The following is a 21,131-nucleotide window of genomic DNA, read 5'->3' on the forward strand; positions in this document are numbered from 1 at the left end:
GAAAGGAGAGAAGGAAGGGAGGAAGGGAGGAAGGAAGAGAGGGAGAAGGAGGCTGGAAGGAGAGAGAGCGGAGGAGAGGGAGATCTAACAGTAGCACCTTGGTCAGAGCTCTGTTTTTCTCAGGGGAGGTGACAGGTCAGGAAAGAGGTGGGGAAAGAGGAGCCAGAAGGGGGGCGGGGAGTGGGGAGGAGGAGGATGTGAGACTGCTTAGAGAAATGAGAGAAAGCAGCCCTTCTGGGCACTCAGTGCACAGTGCAGCCTCGCCTGGGCCAGGACCGGAGCCCGGAGCAGAGTGGGACGTGGGGCCGCAGAGGGCCGGGACCAGGACCGCAGACATGGTGAGCTCAGCCTGCAGGGCCTCGGGGGCTCGCAGAGCCTCTTCTGGGGTCGCAGAGGTGGGTGGTGAAGGACAGGAGGCAACACATTTCATTTTTGCTTTAGAAGAGCCAGGAGCTCAACCTGCCGGAGCCCCCAGGGCCCTCCTCTCTCACTCTGACTGCTCAGCTGTCTGGGCTGAGACTCAGGGCCCCCTTGTTGCCATGAGCAGCTTTGCGAGCTAACCTGCGGCTCCCCGAGAAGGGACACTGCAGTCCACATGGTTTTAGGGGTGCAGCAACGTGTGGTCTTGCCATCCGAGTTACTCAAAAGGTATCTTTTCTTACTTGAAAACAATGAAACTGCCTTTCTTTCTGCAGTCTGGCTGGCTGTCTCATTCTTTTAGGAACTGGAAGCAGCATAATCAAGTGGGGGATTTTAAACATTCAACCTAAATGTCAACAGCCCATTAAGCACCAAGGGACACTTTAAAAACAATACAGATTAAGTATCAAGTGGTTCCGTCTTACAGCTCAGCCGCGAAGCAGGTACTGAAATATAGAAAAAGTCAGAGGAGTCACCATCAGCACCTGGAGGCTGAGACATGAAAGTAAAGGATCCGTTTTGAGGCAGATTTGATGCTTCTCTTTCAGCCGTGTCTGAGGAGTCAGTGCCTTTGCCTGGCTTTCCAAGCCCGTGTGTCTGGATTAGAACTCTAGGAAAGTGGTGGGAGGCTCCCCGGGGCTGTGCACGTGGATTTAAGTGTACATCTCGCGTTTTCCCCTCAGCTCTCTCCCCGGAGACATCGGAGCGCTCAGCGGGCCTTGGAGCTGTGGGTGTGGACGGCGCTCTGCTGGGGTACGTTCTGAGGGGTGTGTGTGTGTGTGTGTGTGTGTGTGTTGCTGAGCCTTTGTCCACTGGTTTGTTTTTCTTCAGTGGCCCCTGGGCTTGCAGAGCCACTGGGAAATCGGTAGGCAGACACCGTGAATACCACCCCTCCCGGGAAGATCTTTCTTCCTCTCCTCTTCGGTCCTTTCCCGGAACCCCCGGGCCCCTGCCACACCCTTTGCTGCAGGCCCAAAGCCTGGCCGGACCCACGAGAGCTGAGTTGTGAAGGAAGAAGGCCAATTAAGAAATATCTAACAGGGAACTTACCACATGGTTAGCACTGCGCTTTCTATGATTCATCCACCGTTCAGTGAACATCAATTCTACAACTAGCGTGTGAGCTTTTAAAGGGCCAGCCCTTTCTCTGTTTTTTGATGCTTTTCCCATGGCTGTGACAGATGCCATGTCTGGTTCCTGAAGAGTGTTGGCGTTGCTGGGAACGTTCCCATCGTCGCAGTCAGCGAATGTCTTCTTACTCCCTGGCTTGAAATTGCAGTTCTGGCCACGCAAACGTGCGTCCCTCGGCCCCTCACACATCCCTTGTGCCATGTCTGCCCATGCCCCCTGGCACCCTGGGGAGGCCCTGCTGTGTGCCAGGCACTGCTGTTGGCACTGAAGGCCCGGAGAGCAGTGAGCCGAGCGGTTTCCTCCCTCCAGCACTGGCCTTCTGGTGGAATGCCCCTTCACAGCTCGGCCCACCTGTCCATTCTAGGACATTCTTTCCTCACGAATCATACATTTCACTTCCGATATGTTTGACTTGCTCCAGGTGAATTATGTCTTCTTTGCATCTGTGTTGCCTCGCTTAGAATCCTCAGGAGACGGTAACGTTGGACCTGTTTTCTGTGACATTTCTCCACGGGGTTTGCCCTACACGGTGAAAACCCAATCAGTGCTGACGGCTGTGAAAACGGTTACTTCACAGGAGAGCAGTGTTCCACAGATCACACATGCTCGGAACGGCCCGTGTTATCACGAGGTCACTGTGTGACTACGTGTTTGTCTTGGTTTCTTCAAGGTGCTCATAGCTGAAGCACCCGTGATGATCACACGCCATCAGCTGCTGTCTCTGTGTATGGGACACCATCTGAGTACATCCCCCAGTCCCACAACATTGGCTGTGTGCACTTTGAGTGTTGTGATGTAGCTGGATATCTAAGGCTTGGGCTGTGGACGGACGTTTTCCCAGAAGCAGTTCTTCCTGTGCTAACTATTATCTTTCTGATACAAAAGAGATTGCTTAGCAATATATAATTACTCCTGTCCTAATCTGACTTCTCTCCTAGAAGCAGAAGTGCTGGCCTTTAGGAAACTATCCTGGGATTAAAAAAAACACGGTATAGAAAGGTTAAACTTAAATTACTTGTAAACAATGGGCAGCTACAAAGGTAGACATGAATGTCTGAATTAGGTTGGTTACATTTCACTTGAAAGAATTTGGAGAGAAAAAAATTATTTCACGAAAATAAATCTAGAAAGCCACCAAGTTTGTCGAAAACAGAGCTATGTGCAAAAGCGCTCTGTATTGTGGTGAGAAGTGATTGGGACTAGCGGGGGTGTTTTCTGCTTCGAACCTGCAGATGACTCATTCTGCACCAGGCGGGACCTTACACCTGAGCTGTGAGGTTCCTCCAGTCCCAGGGGGCTCGGCCGGGGTGAGCCCCGCGGTGCCAGCTGTGACAGAGGTGTACCCTCTCGCTCATGTCTTTTCAGAGTTCTCTTCCTACCATGGGGCCGACGGCTGGACATACCATTATTCCGAAAGACCCATGAACTGGGCGAGCGCCAGGAGGTTCTGCCGACAGAACTACACCGACCTGGTGGCCATCCAGAACAAGGGGGAGATCGAGTACCTGAACCGGACGCTGCCCTTCAGCCGCACCTACTACTGGATCGGCATCCGCAAGGTGGCCGGCGTGTGGACCTGGGTGGGCACCAACAAGTCCCTCACGGCCGAGGCCGAGAACTGGGGCGCCGGGGAACCCAACAACAAGAAGTCCAAGGAGGACTGTGTGGAGATGTACATCAAGAGGAGCCAGGACGCGGGCAAGTGGAATGACGACGCCTGCCACAAGCCCAAGGCCGCGCTGTGCTACACAGGTAGGGAGCTGGCCCCTGTGCTCACAGGCAGGGAGCCCCGTAGAGAGAGCCAGGCCCCTGTGCTCACAGGCAGGGAGCCCCTTGGAGAGACCAGCCCCTGTGCTTTAAGGCAGGGAGCCCAGTAGAGAGAGCTGGCCCCTGTGCTCACAGGCAGGGAGCCCCATAGAGAGAGGTGGGCCCCTGTGCTCACAGGCAGGGAGCCCCGTAGAGAGAGCTGGGCCCCTGTGCTCACAGGTAGGGAGCCCCGTGGAGAGAGCCAGGCCCCAGGGGATGCTGGGCAGAGCCTGTTGCTTTCTGAGTTCATCCCAGGCCTCCAGGCAGTGCGACCCATGTCACTGCAGAGCCTTCCTGGAGTGCAAGGCTGGTCCCAATACCCCAAAGCTGTGCACCTAAATCCATTTACATCCCGCTGGTTTGGCTCAATGGCTAGAGCATCAGCCTATGGACTGAAAGGTCCCTCCTAGGTTCGGTTCCAGGTCAGGGGACAGGCCTGGGTTGCAGGCTCCATCCCTAGTAGGGGGCATACAGGAGGGAGCCAATCAATGATTCTCTCTCACCATTGATGCTTCTATCTCTCTCTCCCTCTCCCTTTCTCTCTGAAATCAATAAAAATAAATTAAAGAAAAAGAAAAGGATGCGCGGTGTTTAAGGAGAAAGGACTAGACTGTCAGGGTCCCTGAGGAGAAGGCGGGGAAGCGCGAGGAGCTGAGCCTCACACCCCCTCAGTGTCTTCACCACAAAGCAGGGCCTGGTGTGGCCCTGCCTGCGGCGGAGCCCGAGTTCTGGGCAATGGAACATGTGCTTCAATGTCATTGGTTATAACAACTCCCCAAGGGCCATGGCAACAGCCCAAACAGCCCCGACTCTTTTCCGAGTCAATTTGAACAGCGAAACACCATTCCCTGGGGCCCTGGCAGGTGGGACGCCCAGATGATTTAGCAGTTTGGACTTTTCCCTCTTTCTATCGTTCTTTCTGCAAAGAAAGGGATTGCTGAGCAATCTGACTGCAGAAATGATTGGGCATCACTGAATCTGTCCATTACATTAAAAACCAAGTAATGTCAAGAGTTTCAACTCATATCCCTAAGACTTCCCAAAATGCTAGAGTGTTAGTCAGCACTGGCGAATTCATTCACCAAATAAATGTGTATGGCTATGGGCCAGTATATGACGTACATAAAAATGTTAGTGTATGGTATGGTTTTTATGCAAAGGTACTATGAATATACAAATGAAGGTTTCCTGTGTGGTAAATTAGTCTCAGGCAGAAAGTTATCTAAAAGTCTAAAAATATGACTATGCGAACTACAAAGTAATCACATTAAAGTAATTTCTTCCTGATCCCCCTAAAGCTTCGTGCCAGCCCTGGTCATGCAGCGGCCACGGCGAATGCGTGGAAACCATCAACAACAACACCTGCCGCTGTGACACGGGCTACTATGGACCCCAGTGCCAGTTCGGTAAGCCCTTTGCCCTCGTGGCTTCTTTCTGTGTGAGCGACTGGGTTCCTGCCACGGTGGAAGTGGGCTGGGACAGCAAGGTGCCAGCCATTCTGAGAAATGAGAAGTTGTGATCAGAAGGCTGGGCTTGCGAAATGCGGGCACCTTTCCGTCAAGATTTCATAAGTCAGGATGAAGTTTCAATTCTCTTCTCATCAAGTCTCTCCCAGAGCCACAGAGAACACGGGGTCAGGAGGACAGTGACAAATCAGGTGTGGCCGATTCCTGCTTTTAGAAACTCATCTCTAGTGAGCTTGTTGGGCTCATTGGAACTCTAAAGTCTGAAAGACACGAAAACATTTATGGTTAGGAGGGTGAGTTACCCAGAAGGCAATCTCACTTGTTTATGTTAATCCTCAAAGTCATAACAGGGCAAAGCCAAAAAGAAGAGTTCATACACATAATGGCATACAGTACATAGAGGTCGGAGATATGTAATAATACATTCAACACATTTGGGCTGGGTATTTTAGAAGATAGAAAGGCAAATCTATTACAGATTCTGCCCTTAAAGGATTTACAGTTAACTGGTGGAAATTATATATGCTCATAATTGGGTTTGCTTGAAAGCAAGATAAGCCGGGGTAAGTTTGCAGGGACGGGAAACTGCCTAATGAAGCAATCTGGCCTCTGTTTAACAACTAGAGGCCCGATGCATGAAATTCGTGCAAGGGGCTCAGCCCTCACAGTCCCAGCTTTTGGCTATCTGGTGTAATTAGCATATTATACTTTTATTATTATAAATGGGAGACTGCTGGTATCTTTTTATTGACTTTATTGGGGTGACATTGGTTAGCACATGTTACAGGTTTCAGGTGTACAATTCTATAAGACATCATCTGAGTATTGTATTGTGTGTTCACCACCCCAAGTTTAGTCTCCTTCCATCACCATTTATCCCCACTTTTGCCCTGTTCAACCTTCCCCACCTGACTCCCTCTTTTTCACTGTTGTTTGTGTCTGGAGGGTTTTTTCTTCTGCCACTTAGTATTTTAACACCTGCATGTGGGGCAAGTATCCCAGAAGCAGTGTGGGCGATGGAGTGGAGAGCAGAAAGGGAGAAGATGGAGAGGATCGGTAGGATGCTCTTGAAATCACCCAGAGTCGAGGTGGTAGAAACAGAAAGGGAAGAAAATACAGATTCAAAGCTAGGAGCCTTTGACCCAGTCAACTCACTACCGAGAGACACATCAAACCCTTTGACCGAATTGGTTGAGTTTCAAAACTATGTTTGAAGTATCTGGTGCATAAAGTATAAGGTGATAAGGAGGGGGAAAGAATAAAGAGTTGTATTCCGTGGGACAAATGACAGGTGGACATGAAAGGGTGGGTGGCCACAGATATGTGATGTTCGATTGTTTCCAATTGATCAGCCTGCTCGTAGTGTGCATATTTGAGGGGCACAAAATGTTTGTAAAGAATGTTTGTAAAGAATAAAGAATTGAGGCTGAAGCAAATTTAAATGTCAACCAATTGGAATGGATCCACCTCATTTCACTCGATTGCAGAGCCGTGACTCCTACCCAACCCTACACCCTCACTCCATCCCGAAGCTTTATTTTCTGGTTCTTACATCATTGCCATGTCCACTCCCTCATTGAACACTTCAATCTTTTTGGTCTGGGCTTCCATCATACCACTCTTTCCTGGTTTCCTTTCTACCTGTGATCATTTCTCTCCGGTATTCTTCATGGGCACAAGCCCAAGCCCACACACTATTGCTATTTCTCGTCTTCTACCTCTTGTCCATTTCTCTTTTGACTCTCTACGCTCCCTTTGGTCAAATGTGCCAACTTTTGTGAATTCATGAGTCTATGTGAGCTTTGGACTGACGACCTGTTTCCAGCCCTGAACTCCAAATATACAGGCATCTCCGTGGGATGCCCACAGGCTGCAAAGCCACTGTCCCAGCAGCTTTCCAGGGATTCCTCATCTTCGTGTGTGGATCACCATTTATACGAGTGCTCTGGTATGAAGCCCTCTCACCAACCCTACGTGTACACACTACTCATTTTTATACAGTTTTATTGTTTCTCCAATTTGTCTCCTGCTTGTCAATTCTACTGCCACTGCCCTCCTCAACCCCTTCCTAGAGGATTGTCCAGTTTCTTAGCTGCAATCCACGACCTTCAATGAGTGCCCCTCAAATATGCACACTACGAGCAGGCTGATCAATTGGAAACAATCGAACATCACATATCTGTGGCCACCCACCCTTTCATGTCCACCTGTCATTTGTCCCACGGAATACAACTCTAAACTCTTCAAGGCCTAGAGCGATGCTGCTGTACCATGGGTGCTCAGGAAACCAATGAAAAAAGACAACGGCATTTTGTCTTAGTGCCTATCTTTCTCCCTAATCTCATTTCACTCCCCCGCCTCTCCATCTCCTCTTTCCTTCTAGTGACATCAGAATGCTCACAGTTCTTCACATTGACCTCGAGAGCTTTGTATCTCGTCGATTGCTCATGGATTTCTCTCTCATAGATAATCCACCTGTTTATCTTGAACACATAGTTCAGGGACCATTTCTTTCAGGGAGCTTTCTGAGTACCCCAAATAGGCCGAGTGTTCCTATTTTTGTTCTAATACCTCCATGTATATCTTCCTTATGATCCACATTGACAAGGCCACCTGTGCACGTGCCTGTATCCCCTGGCACACTGATGGCACAGGAAGTTGGTGCACATCTGACCTGTCACTGCATCTGCAGGATGGAGGCTGGGCCTGGTGTGTATCGGGCACTTGCCTGTGGGCATGGATTGAACTGGACAATGTAATTCACCTTCTTTAAAAAAAATTATTGATATTTTACAGAGAGGATGGGAGAGAGATAGAGAGCTAGAAACATCGATGAGAGAGAATCATCGACCAGCTGCCTCCTGCACACCCCCTACCGGGGATGTGCCTGCAACCAAGGTACATGCCCTTGACCAGAATCAAACCTGGGACTTTTCAGTCCACAGGCCAACGCTCTATCCACTGAGCCACACTATTTCAGCATGTAATTCACCTTCATTTGGACTTGGAATGGATAAGAAAAAATATAAAATGTCTCCCAATTCCTTGGATCCATTCTTTATTGAAATGTCAAGAGCAGGATCACACAATGGCTCAAACTTAATGAAACATAAGGCACGAGAGTTGCAATATTGGCCCAAATAACATGACAGAGCCTAACATTGGAGCCTTAGTGTGATCCACTGCACCACCGACCAGAGCAGGAGACGGTGCGGCTTCTGCGGAGGCTGTCCAACTGGAGGAGCTAAGGCCTGGCACCGGCTAGGGAGGGTGAGGCAGAGTCCAGGCGGAGACGCCCCCTCTTTCTCCAAACCTCCTAGCCCATCACCCTAAAATTCTCAGTAATCTCCAGACTGAGCCGGTCATTCCCACTTAAACCCGTGTAAGTATTAAAAATTCTCTCCCCAGATAATGCCACAGATAACAAGAAGATTAGTTCATGCTTAATAAAACTTCCTGTGAGCCGGGCTCTATCCTAAGTCCTTGCCCTGCACTCACTCATCTAATTCCCACACCAACTCCAGGAGGTGAGGACAGTCAGCAGAGCTGATAGTGATCATGGTCCTGTCACCGCCCTGGTCCTCAGGTGGCCGCGCCTGGACTCACGAGCCACCAGGCCCTCTTGCCTCCCAATGCTGTCTCTCTTCTTATTCAAGTGACACGATGTGCGCCTCTGGAGGGCCCCGAGCTGGGTGTCATGGCCTGCAGCCACCCGCTGGGAGACTTCAGCTACAGCTCGCGGTGTGCCTTCAACTGCTCCGAGGGAACAGAGCTCACCGGGACGGAGGAAGCCACCTGCGGGCCCTTTGGGAACTGGTCATCTCCGGTGCCCACCTGCCGAGGTGAGCAGCTGTCCCCCGGGCTTTGTCACGCAGCCCTGGGTTCCCACAGCGAGGCCTGGACCCTCTGCTGGAGCACGACTTACCCGTAGACTATTCTGTGATGCTGCTCAGAGGGGCCCTCTCACAGCCCGTGAGTGATTTTCAGCAGTCACCATGGTTATGCTGTATCTTTTCCTCCTTGTTGTCAGTGCATAAATCACCCACCTTGCTGAGCCTCACTGAAATTTGGGTTGTTCTCTCCTCTCAAAAACACCTGTTTTATGTGGTGTCCTTCTTAACACCACCTGATTTCCTTCTCTAAGGCAGAGGTCTTTTTTTTATTATTATTGTTTTATTTGTTTATTCTCAAAATCATTTTTTTAAAGCTTTTCTCCTCCCATGAACTCTCAGGAGAGTAACAACTGCTGTGAAAAACACAGTGTCTTGTCCTTTTCCATGTGAAATATGGTGGGTGTTTTCGTTTTAGCTGGTGGGACGATCCCCTTGCAGGAGGAAACTGGGGGTGCCAGTTTTGGTTACATTTCCTATGTCGTCGATGCTTCTGACCCACTAGTTTAAGTGGTTTAGTCTCAAAAGAACTGTCAGAATCACTTATTGAAATCTTAGCACTTGGTGAAGGCCTAGGGTTCAAACACCCACCATATTTCACATGGAGAAAAAAAGGGGACATGTGTAATACTTTCAACAATAGAGATTTAAAGAAAAGAAAGAAAGAAAGGAGAGAAAGAGAGAAAGAGAAAGAGAAAGAAAAGAAAGGAAGGAAGGAAGGAAGGAAGGAAGGAAGGAAGGAAGAAAGGAACAATTAAATTGATCAGCCTGTTAAATTTTACAGAAGTTGAGGAACTTGCTTCAGGGAATTGGGATGTTTCTCAAAATTGCTTGGACAGACTTTGGGACCGGGGGAGGGGTGGGCCTTCTCTACACTCAGTGAGAAGATTCCTCAAGGGCCAAGGCCAAGTCCAGGCACTTCCAGCAGAGTTGGAGTGACTCCCAGAGGGGCCCATCCTCCCTCCTCTCTCCACCTTTCACCCCAAATGCTTCCGGTGCTCTCCTGGCTTCACCCCTGCCTCTCCACTCTCCATCGTTCTGAAGAAAGTGAATTCTGGAAGCATCATCAGGAGCAATTTCTAGATTAGGAATGGTTGGGGTCCTGTGGGTGGTTCCACAGTTGAGTAAGGCAGCTTTGGCTAAATCCTTGGGTCAAGAGAAGGCCTCTCCTCAGAACGTTTTTCTTTTTTGTTGAAGTGATTCAGTGTGATGCTCTAGCAGCACCTGATTTGGGGACCATGGACTGCCGTCACCCCCTGGGCAACTTCAGCTTTAACTCCACGTGCACCTTCAACTGCTCAGAAGGAACTGAGCTCATCGGAAAGACGAGAACTGTCTGTGAATCATCTGGAATGTGGTCCAGCCCTCCTACAATCTGCCAGAGTGAGTCCATGTCCCAATCTCCCAAATACCTTAAAGATGGAGCAGATGTGGGAAAGATATAGTAACTTTTTATATTTCATTTTGCTTAATGGATGTGCTTTAAAAACAAATTCATACATATTAATTTACTACATAACCCCTGTCTATTCTTGCCTCTACCTTTAACGATAGCTATTTCTTTTTTCCAGTCAATTCTCAACTCCTCCTATCTCAGACCTTAACATCTAAACTCACTGTCTCTACTGAGTTATTTCCTTTCCATTCTCCTATTCCAGTGCAAGCTCACTTCTCTGGTAGTCCATTGAAGTGCCCCTCCAAGAACACCAATAACCACATAATTCCAAAAGCAGGGGGTACATTTCCATTATTATTAAACCGAAGCATCCAAATCTGTCTGTGTATAAGGGCTATGTCTCCCTCATCTCTCAATACCCTCCACCTGACTGTTGGTGCTAAATAAATGCACATTAAATTGGCATATGAAAGACTAGCTACCCATGTCTGCCCCTCAGGCCATTTGCACCAATGACGAAAGTCTTTTGATGGTGTGACCCGTGGAAGCTGTCCGAGAAGCTGATCTCTGTGGGCCAGGGAGTGGGCGGGGACTCAGGGTCTTCAGGGGAGGACTGTGTATCAGGCTAGGGGTCCTTTCCTTTCCAGACAGCCAATAGGTGCCTTCTCTTTGGATCCTCTGGGACCTTGAACCCCTTTCCACTATATAGTTGGGGTGGGGATGGAAGCCCCGTGAAAGGGTTTCTCAGGGTCACATGAGAATAGGGATGCTGTCAGACCCCGTGCCAACATGCAGAAGGAAGTGCCTTTCACTGGTGCCACCGATTACAGATGTTCCCACGTGGCACGTTTTCAATAAAGTTTCCCCAGTGAACTTGGCTCACACTGACAAGAGGACATGGAGGTGTATCCCTTTGTATATCGGTGATGGAAGTGGGAAGAGTGAATCATTCACAGGTCCATGCAGGTCCCCGGCAGGTAAACCCCAAGTACAGACGCCTACACAGCTGCTTCCGAGTAAAAGCACTGATCTCTCCTGCGACTGACAAGTCACTGGTCCGGAACGCTGGCTTTTATTTTCCCTACAATCAAGTGGGCCTTTCAGCTCCTCTCTGCTTTAGTGTCTCAACCATTCAACAAGGCCACGGAGCTAAACGCAACGATGGCCACTTCTTGACAAGATTTTTAGGTGCATCTCCCAGAAATTCTACTAGTGACCAGTCCGGGAATTGAGATGGCATAGGTGTGGGGCTAGGAAAGCCAGTCCAGTCTTTGTCTCTGCCATGGGCTCATCACGGGCCTTCCCACGCCAGGTTCCTCATGCCAGATGGCACCAAAGGGGCAGTTGTTGGGAGCTGGAGGGAGGGGGAAGTCTACCCTCAGGAAATGGCACCAGAGAGATCATGCCGTGGCCTCACGTGACGTGCCTCCCGATTCTCTTTCAGAATTGGACAGGAGCTTCTCCATGATCAAGGAAGGCAACTACAACCCCCTGTTCATCCCCCTGGCGGTCATGGTCACCGCCTTTCTGGGGCTGGGCTTTATCATCTGGCTGGCGAGGAGATTAAAAAAAGGTACGTGCGTTCACCTTCCTATGAGAATAATAGAACTGCAAAGAGAAGAAAATAGAAACCCACAGGAAACTAAGTACAACAGCTTCTGAGGCTGGCTAGGGGGCGAGGCCGCACACCTCAGCCCTGGACACGTGGGAGGCAGCCTCACACACACCTGCATTAAGAGACGTGGGCTGTTTTTTGTTTTGTTTTTTTTCATCCAACAAACTTTAAAACAAACAAACGAAAGTCCTGCTATCTTCAAGGCACCTCGCTTGGGTGATAACGGACAAATGGGCCTTGGCTCTGACTTAATTCTGAGAAAAGGACGCATGCACCTGCCCTCTAAGAGCCACGTGCCTTGGACTCTGTGCTGCGGGTCCTCTGGGAAGCGGATCCAGTGCCCAGGAATGTTTCCCCGGCACTGTCCCCGAATCCCTGACCTCACGAGAGCCGCACACCTGCCTTGCTTCTGACCCTAGGAATCACACATCCAGGATTCACCCCAGGCTCCTCCCCTGTGCCTGTTCACCAGCAACGAGCAGCCTCTCCTGCTTCTCCTCCACTCTGGGTTGGAGGAAAAGAGGGAGCAAGGAGGGCTGCCTGAGCAGCCAGTGTCTGCCCCCCAGGGAGGAGCAGCCTCCCTCACCGACCTGCCCACATTTACCCAAACCCTAACGTGGCTGGCCTGCCAGTTACAGACCCACAGCCCGAGGCAGAGCCTGGTGTGGGCTGCCTCATGGGCCGGACTCAGCCAGCAGAAATGTCCAAGACTCTGAAACTCATGCACAGTAAGCAGCTTTTAATACGTCCCTGCTTCAGGGTCAGGGGTCATAGGTGACCTCAAAACAACTGCTAAGAAGCTGTGCCCTGTTGCCGTTTTACTCCCACTTCCGCCGTATTAATCAGCACGTATTCTGTTCGGTGAATGTGGTACGTCAGGGCTGCACCCCTCACCCACTCGTCCTCACTGGCAACTGCAGGAATAGTAGCTGCTATTTCTCAATAGTCTTCGCTGTGATCCGCTCTTTCATCCTAAATGTAAGAACAAGGGAACCTGATTCCTGTTCTAACCAACCCAGCAAGACGGGGTGGGGTTTGGTGGGGTCGGGGGGCGGGCGAGGATGTGGGAAGACCTCAGTAGCTGCAACCTGAGAGCATGAGGAGTTAGCACCTCTGCTTCTGCTCTTAGACATTTGGTAGCATCGGGTCCCATGAACTTATAGGACAGCACTAAGTATGTGAGTAAAAGGCAGAGCAGGAACGGGATTTCCCTCCCACTGCCGATGGTCGTGTCCACGGAGACTTCAAAGCCTGGCCCAGCGCCCTCTGTCCTCCTACGTTGGGTAGCGGTGGCCGGACAGAGGGGGTAGAGCATCATGGGTAAGGGATAGCTGAGTAACTGTTGACGGCTCTGGGGCTGCGAGTCACCAGCAAAAGGAGGGTACTTATTTCCAAATTCTGAAACCTTTTCATAAATGCCAGTAGAATCACAAGAACAAGATGGGAGTCACAGTGGTTCAGGGAGGGCGAGGGGCCGGCTGGGGCTGGTTTATGAGCAGGGGTGAGAAAAGGCAGTGGGGCTGTTTTGACATTCTTTACCTTGGAGTCATTTCTGTACAAGATCTCAAACCGATAATCTGAGAACTGCGTGCCCCACTGTGGGAATGGGTGTGGGGCAAACAGGAAACAGATAACGGGCAGTTTGCCTGTTACAGTTATGCCAGCAGCGAGCGGAGCTCGGAGATCACGGGCTATAGGAAGGTCATGCTTCTCGAACAAAACATCCGAACAGTCTTCACTTTTGAACTTCTTCTGGCAGCCCCAACTTCAAGTCACTTTTGCTTCCAAAAATGTTAGTTGTAGATTCATTGAAACACGAAATATATATATATTTTCCCCCTGCAAGGTAGCTGAGGCATTTACAAGAATAAAAGTGAAAAGCAACACATCTGGATAGAGGCAGTGCTCATCGCCACTGAGAACTTTATATGCTTTGGGGCTGAGAAAGCTGGAAAGGGGATGGGTGAATCTTCACAGAATAGTAGCCAATGAAACGGCCAGAATCCGGGGATCTGAGGAACCCGCACTCTGACCCTTGCCCGCACTCTAGACCTCAGCCCCGTTCTCCTGAGTGAGCAATCGGTGGCCCAGAAACATGCCCCTGTGCATGGCTGTGTCTAGAAACCTTTCCCCCAGCTGACTAGCCAGTGTCCTTGGCCCTGCTTGGTAAATGGGGAAATGAGGCAATAATGTGGTTTTTTTTAAATTTGAAATGTGTTTATATTGATTTCAGAGAGGAAGAGAGAGGGGGAGAAAGAGAGAGTGAAACATCAATGATGAGAGAGAATCATTGGTCAGTTGCCTCCTGCATGCAATCCCACTGGGAATTGAGCCTGAAACCTGGGCTTGTGCCCTGACCAGGAATCGAACTGTGACCTCCTGGTTCATGGGCCAAAGCTCAACCACTGAGCAATAATGTCCGGGCAGAGGCCATCATGTTTTAGGCCAAATCTCTAAAGTCCCTGAATGTCAGCAGGGCTGGAGCCGGACTCCCATCTGGACGTGCCCCTGAGACGGCTGGTCTCTGGGGTAAGGAGGCTCTGTTTTTCCCCGGGGATGGAAGACCCTTCCACCGGGACCACAAGACTGGGACAGGGGACAGGGCACCGGGCACCAGGGCACCAGGGCACCAGGGCTCCAGGGCACAGGGCTGAGCACAGGCCCTAGTTCCCTTTTCTTCAGAAAAGAAACTCTCAGCAGGAACTGATTCTTGCTTGTGTATTGCTATATGTCTCCTTGCTCCTAGAAGGAAAATATGTGGAGATAAAGAAACAGAAACCTGAAATGCGTTTAGATCGAACTCCCTCGGGGCAGGTGTATTTGACCCATGATGTCAGTCGCTGAATTTGGGGAGAAACGTTAAAATGTTAACTTCTGATCATTTAAAGGTGTAAAATAGTAAATGAATACTATCTAAGCTTTAGTCTCTGCACTAAGTACTTTGAGTACATTTTAAAAATCAGCTCCGGGCGGAAGATGTAAGTTCAGGCCCCGTTCCCAGGAGAAGTGGAGGCTCAGAGAGGCTACGTGGCTGTTCAGGGACACGCCGCTGGTAGCCACCAGGGCTCGCTCGGCGGCTGAAGGACGCTAGAGCTCCAGGGGGTCGCCCCTGAAATACACTGCCTTCCAGAGAGGCTGATCTACTAGGAAAGTTTTTCTTAAGAGATATTTTTATTGATTTTAGAGAGGAAGGGAAGGGAGAGGGAGAAAGAGATAGAAACATCAATGATGAGAGAGAATCAGTGATTGCCTATCTCCTGCAACGGGGTATCAAGCCTGCAACGGGGTATGTGCCCTTGACTGGAATCGAACCTGGGACCCTTCAGTCCTCAGGCTGATGCTCTATCCAACGAGCCAAACCAGTTGGGGCTACTCAGGAAGCTTGTATTTGCTTTTATTCCCTCTGCAGCTCAATTCTACAGTTGGCTCATTTATCTACTTATTTATTCTCTGCTTTTTAAAGAGAATGTCAGATCACTTACAAAACACGTTCAACAGAGCACATTAAAATTAGTTTAAAAGGAAGAAAAAGGAGGCCAACATGTACTGTACAGAAATAGGTTGGAGCCACGGGTTAGGGTAGAACACAGAAACGTGTGTGTCACCAAGTCCTATAGGCTCGCTCAGCAAGCGTCTCGGATGGGGCTCCGAGTTCCTGGCAGGCCGTCAGAGGAGGAAAGCAGACCCCTGGGCGTCGCTGTGTAAGGTGACAGCACGCCGGTTCCTCAGATCGGGGTGTCACTCCTGCCGCCTGGCCTGAGGGTCTCCCTAGAGAAGATGGTGTGAGACACGTGTTCTCCCTGTATCAGCAGTCAGGTCTCCCAGGGAAGGACCCGAGGGAGTGGGAGGGCAGGTGGGGAAGTGGAAGCCTGTGAAAGGGGGGTATGGGGCCTGGTTACCGGGAGGTCGGGATGCACTTGTCTTTATGGGCCGAGCAGACCGCGGAGTGGAACCTGGTTCGACCGAGGACCAACCGCTGTTTGAACGAGAGCCTTAGCCCTCCGACCTCAGAGGCTCTACTCAGCAAACACATAATATGCTTCAAAAGATGGTGCTGAGGGTGGGGATTTCTGTTTATGCTTGTCTTAAGACGTTGAAATTGTCTACTTTTGCTGATGCCATTTTTCTATTTCTTCTAATTTCAGGCAAAAAGTCTCAGAGAAGGTAAGTGTTATCAGTGAGCAGTTTCTACATCTGCTGATCTATTCTCTGCCTTCCTAAGACCCTCCTGCTATAGTGAAACACACTGACTCCAGTAGCTGTTTACACGGGGCCTCATTCCAATGACCTTTCCAGATAAATCGATCCATCCATCCGCCTCCCTGAAAGTAGTGGTCTTTTTAGTGTGAGCGGAACAGAATGAATGAACGGACAAGTAACGCCCCATTAGGAAAAGGCTGGTATGGAAAGGGGGGCGCTTTCCAATTGCTCTGAATATTTTGTGAGGATTGGAAGCACTGTGACATACTTTGTCTTGTCCTGGCTGAAGGTGAGGACAAATAAGGTACTAAATACGGTATCAGGAAGCATCTAATTCAACAAATATCGATGGAGAAACTGTTGAATGCCAGGCTTTAAGAAGCAGGTATAACCCTGGACCCCAGGTCCTCAATGCCCAGCACAGGGGGCAGGTGACTGCTGCTCTTTCAAGCACTGCCTTCGGAAAGGTGGGAAAGTTGGGAGCACAGACTCTATCTGCAGCTTCCTTAAAAAGGTAGTTTTTTAGTTTGGTCCTGAACCTCAGATTTCTTACCTGGAGAAACACACACCTAGGAGAGATGCAAGCAGGTGGCAATGCATGGCCCGTCTGGCAGAAATGAAGGTGGCAAAACATTGATCCGCTCGAGAGCCGTAGTGACTGGCTCTGGAATGTTAGGAAGGAGAGTGTCCCTGAAAAGAAGGGTGAAGACGAGATTGTGGTGCCATTCGAAGTACCCAGCTGGAGGCTGGAAATGAAACAAGATGGTCCCCAAGGAGGGGTGCTTGTTCAGACAGCCATCCTGCAAACCACAAATTATCACCGAGAAGTTCCGCGGGCTGTGCGCAGGGTGCGAAAGAGAAAGTGGGGAGCCGGAGGTGACAGGGGCCAGATCACAGAGGGGCCCACGCGCCACAGTGAGAGTGGGCTCTGTCCTGAGGCCCTTGGGGCATCGCCACGGGGCTGAGCAGGTGGGGGTCCCTCCCTCCCAGCACCCTTCCCGGTGCTGAGATGTGTATCTCGGGGATCTCTGCACCCGATCTGTGAGGGTCACCTCACACAAAAGTAAGCTTGGAGGCAAAGAACTGCTTGGGAGGAACTTGAAATGATGAGGTTAAAACTGTCTAGAACCATAGCAGCGAGGATGCGCTCATGAGGCCAGAGGAGGTAGAATCAGTCGCCTGTGGTCCTTCCTTGGCGAATAACAGAAGACAGAGGAGAATCAGAGAAGGTGCCGTGGTTCTGATTGGGAAACTGATAGGCGGCCGCTATCTGTACTCCACTGTGCTATTCCCTGGGAGGGGAAAGCAACAACAACCAATAAAACTAACAGAGAGAGAGTTTGGAGGTGGTGCTCCGGGGTTGTTTTGTGCACGTTGTTTGGTGCTGGTGGCTCACTCGCGGTCCGTTGGCTCTGTCTGCAGCCCAGAGGCTGCCGTGGGGCAGACATGGACTCGGGGGTTCTCACATCACAGGAGGTAACTGCCATCGGAGGACCAGGTGCCATCGCCCAGGCCGCAGTGTGGGGAGGAGGGGGTGGGAGGGAGGACAGGGCAGCCCGAGGAACATCAGCAGTGAGCAAGGCAACTGGGAAAAGGAAAGTGGGTAGGGGTGGCCAGGGAGAGAGAAGAAAATGGGGGGTGGGGATGGAGTACGGGGTTGGGAACTCTTAGGAAACGGAGAAATGAAACTGTTTCACGTGCTGCCTAGAGAACCAGTACATTTCCCCTGGATGTGACCGGGACCTGGTGGGAACTATTTTCAGTGTGGAGGTCAGGACAGAAGTCCGGTGGCCAGGGCTTGAGGACTCAGTGGGAATGAGAAAAAGGGCAGACCATGTCAGCCATCTCTCTTGAGAAGCTTGGCTGGAAGGAGCTGAGAGTGCTGGGGTACCTGGGTGGGGACAGAGGTTCGGTGGAGGTCCTTTTATTCTATGTTATCGCCTTACCTTCCACTGGACAGTGTGTGGGTGGGTCCTAGGCCCTTCCCAGCACGTGCCTCCCGGCTCTGCGGGCAGGAAACCCACAAGATGCTCACACCCACCGAGTAAAAGTCTTCCTGGCACAATCCACCCAGAGCTGGCTTCTGGCCGCAGGAACCATGTGTGTTTTTGTCACCACTTGATGGATCGATTCAACGGTTTAGATGTCCTAGGCCCGTGGTTGGCAAACTGTGGCTTGCGAGCCACATGCGGCTCTTTGGCACCTTGAGTGTGGCTCTTGCACAAAATACCACTGGGCGAGTCTATTTTGAAGAAGTGGCGTTAGAAGAGGTTTAAGTTTAAAAACTTTGGCTCTCCAAAGAAATGTCAATCCTGTTGGAGGTGGCGCTCCGGGGTTGTTTTCAAACATCTGTTGCTATTTGGCTCTGGTGACTCATGGATTTGCCGATCACTGCCCCAGGGCAGGAGGGATGCCAGCCTTAAGCTCATTACCCTTCTTTGCTAACTGCCACATCAGGTTGAATGGTTTGCTAACTTTCACCTGAACCAATCCACAGCTGTCTTTCTGAGCGCCTTGGTGAGGAACAGTGGTAGGCTGGGTGGGAAAGAGGAGTCCATCCTTACCCCTGACCTCAGGGAGACTGCCTGGTGAGGGAGCTAAGACAGAAAAGTGTTTTAAAGAAAAAGAAAACTATGACCCCGACATGGCAGTGGCCAGGGAGTTCTGCGTTGGTCAAAGGCCTCCTTCGCTGCAGGGTTTGGTGATCACTGAATGTCCCGTGAGATCTGTGCCCCGCTAGGTCCAAAGATCATGCTCTTAGCGTTCATGCCTGTAGAACTCAGGACTCTTGGCCCCAGGTCAGAGGGGTAAGTCCCGGTGGTGTGGTTCCCCCACACGGAGCCCGGGGTGTGCTGGCACTGAGGAAGGGTGGGGTGGGAGGAGCAGGGCGTGTTCCTAAAACAAGCCGAAGGTGACCGAACACAATCACAGCAAACACCTGTCTCTGTGTTTTTTTAAAACGCTCTTTGTGCTCAGTCCTACTCGCCGCTGGCTGGTGCTGGCTAGTGAATGACTGCTCCTCGGGCATCTGCGGTTTTGATGCTTGCCGGTTTATTTTGATTCTTCTGCAAACGGGTTCTGTTTATCACCTCACTTGGTTTCTAGTGTCTAAATTCTGCCCGGGTAAGAGCTCCGCCCGAGATGCACAGGAAGATACGATGCCAACCTCAGAGGGGGGCCGGCGTGAGAGTCTGTTTTCAGAAGCCTTTCAGTCTGTGTTGGCGGCACGTTGGCAGCTGCTGAATTGTGGTTTCCCAGGGCGGTTCGCCGTGAGAACAGCTCAGGCTGGTGCTCCCTGGGAGAGGAGCAATGAAAGCAGACGGCGTTTGGCTGTCCCCGTCCTTCCCAAGAACGAGACCCTGCTTCACACGCACCAGGGGTCATTCCGTTCATGTGTCTCCACCTCCTTCCATCATCGACCCCCGGGGTCAGGCCCGGGAGGCCCACCCCATTGCGTGCATGAGCTTTGTTTGATGTCCTCTGATTTCTTTCTCCTTTGGCGCATGTCTGCTTCTACTGTCCTGACTCCCTGCTGCTCAGGGTCTGTCTCCAGCGCCCCATGTGCTCACTGAGTGGAAGACAGAGCCTGGGCGAGGACGCTGCTCAGTGCGGGCTGGGGACCAGCGGCACCCTCTGGGATTTGTCAGAGATGCAGAGTCCCTGTCCCCACCACACCCGCTGGGTTTGGGGGGAAGCAGCTGAGGCCTGAGAAGCTCTGCCTGAGGCTTCTCTGACCTCCTGTCTCCGCCTCAGGCCTGTCTGGCATTTCGTCCAACTCACTGGTCATATTTTCTCTACTTTCCTCACCTCTCGGGAACAGTTACCTTCCCTAACACTTTAGTTTCCACAGTGTTAAGCCCCTCCCTTTAACTCGCGTCCCCTTGTTTTCCATGCAGCATGGATGACCCGTACTGAATCACGCTCTGGGACAGAAGGCTCTCTCGAGATCCCAGCTCACCGCTGGGTCCTTCCAGCCCTCCGCCGTTGGGATGGCGTGTGTCTCGCTTAGGACATACGGAAAGTTCCTCCAGGGCCAGCAGCTTCTTCGGCCCCCGTTCCCCCCCCCCACCCCCCCGCGGCGCTGTGTCTGTGTAGCTCAGTGTGTGCCTCTCCCCCCCTGGAGGAACGAGACCCCAGGGAGAGGGCTGCTGTGGGACATAAAGACGCTGGCGTCAGGCTCTTCCTTGACTCTTGTTTCCGGTTTCAACTCAGAGCTGCACCTGATGACACCTTCAAACACCGTGGGACGGGGGTACACGCCAGCACACGGGGGTGGGGGTGTGTACATTCTCACGGAGAGGCCCTTCAGCTGATGTCCTCCTTGCTTCCAACGCCAGTGAAACCATGGGGTTCTGCTCCCAACAGGACCAGACCTGTCTGCACTGGGTCCCACCTTCTACAGCCGCAGGCCATGCTGTCTGCCTTCCCCTGCTCCCCCCCGGCCGGTGGCTGACTCCACACACACATCTCATGAGCACCAAACCCCGGGGAGGAGAAAGAAAGGCGCCAGACCCACACTTGCCTCAGATTTGGGTTTCGCTGTCTCTTTTTGTCACACCCACCAGATTTCTTGAATTCCGTGTTTTGTATAACCCCTGCTTAGTGGGTAAAGCCTCTGTCCCTGTGGTTCTGCAGAAAAGTTGAAACCGGGAGAAAGAGATTCCGGGCCTCCTGCCGAAATGCTCCCCTTTCCCTGCCCCCAGTTCTCTCATCCATCTCCCTGGATTCCACCCGTTCCCCATGGTTCACCTCGGTCCTGCCTCCCCCATCACCTGGCCACTTTCCTAGCTGGTCCTCACCAGCCCGCCCATGGCAACCTCCCCTTGCCTCCTTCCCAAGGACAGTATGCCATGTGCAGTTTTGTCCTTAGACACAACTCTTCCCCCGCCCCAGTGTTACCTTGTTTGTTATTTTGAACATTGTCACACAAGTGTTTTCTCCCCAATAAAGCCCCCCTCCCCCTTGAAGGCAGAGACTTTGCCATACCCCGGGAGGGTCTGATTCATTCCTGGACACTCAGTAAATGTTCAAGTAGACCAGGGGGGCTCCCAGTGCTGCTGGCTCAGCAGCAAACCCTCTCTCTGTGGCTTGTGAGGACCTGAGCAGGTGGCACCCTGTTCCGGGCGGAGCTCTCAGAGGGAACAGGGCCCTGGCGAAGACCAGCTGCAAACAGGCCCTGCCCACGGCCAGTGCCGCACTCACACGGT

The 21,131-nt window shown here is 51.3% G+C and overlaps 1 protein-coding gene across 1 annotated transcript; it reads left to right on the forward strand.

The window, feature by feature from the left end:
- Positions 1 to 183: 183 nt before the first annotated feature.
- On the forward strand, positions 184 to 20,100 carry SELL (selectin L). The gene is made up of 9 exons (XM_084865775.1): positions 184 to 338; positions 1,104 to 1,173; positions 2,917 to 3,303; positions 4,656 to 4,763; positions 8,480 to 8,665; positions 9,911 to 10,096; positions 11,554 to 11,682; positions 15,870 to 15,888; positions 19,821 to 20,100. The coding sequence occupies exons 1-9, from the start codon at positions 216 to 218 to the stop codon at positions 19,837 to 19,839; spliced, it is 1,227 nt and encodes a 408-aa protein (XP_084721901.1). The 5' UTR covers positions 184 to 215; the 3' UTR covers positions 19,840 to 20,100.
- Positions 20,101 to 21,131: the final 1,031 nt, after the last annotated feature.

Source organism: Pipistrellus hanaki, assembly GCF_964339955.1.
Source record: "Pipistrellus hanaki genome assembly, chromosome: 18".
Lineage (NCBI taxonomy): Eukaryota > Metazoa > Chordata > Mammalia > Chiroptera > Vespertilionidae > Pipistrellus > Pipistrellus hanaki.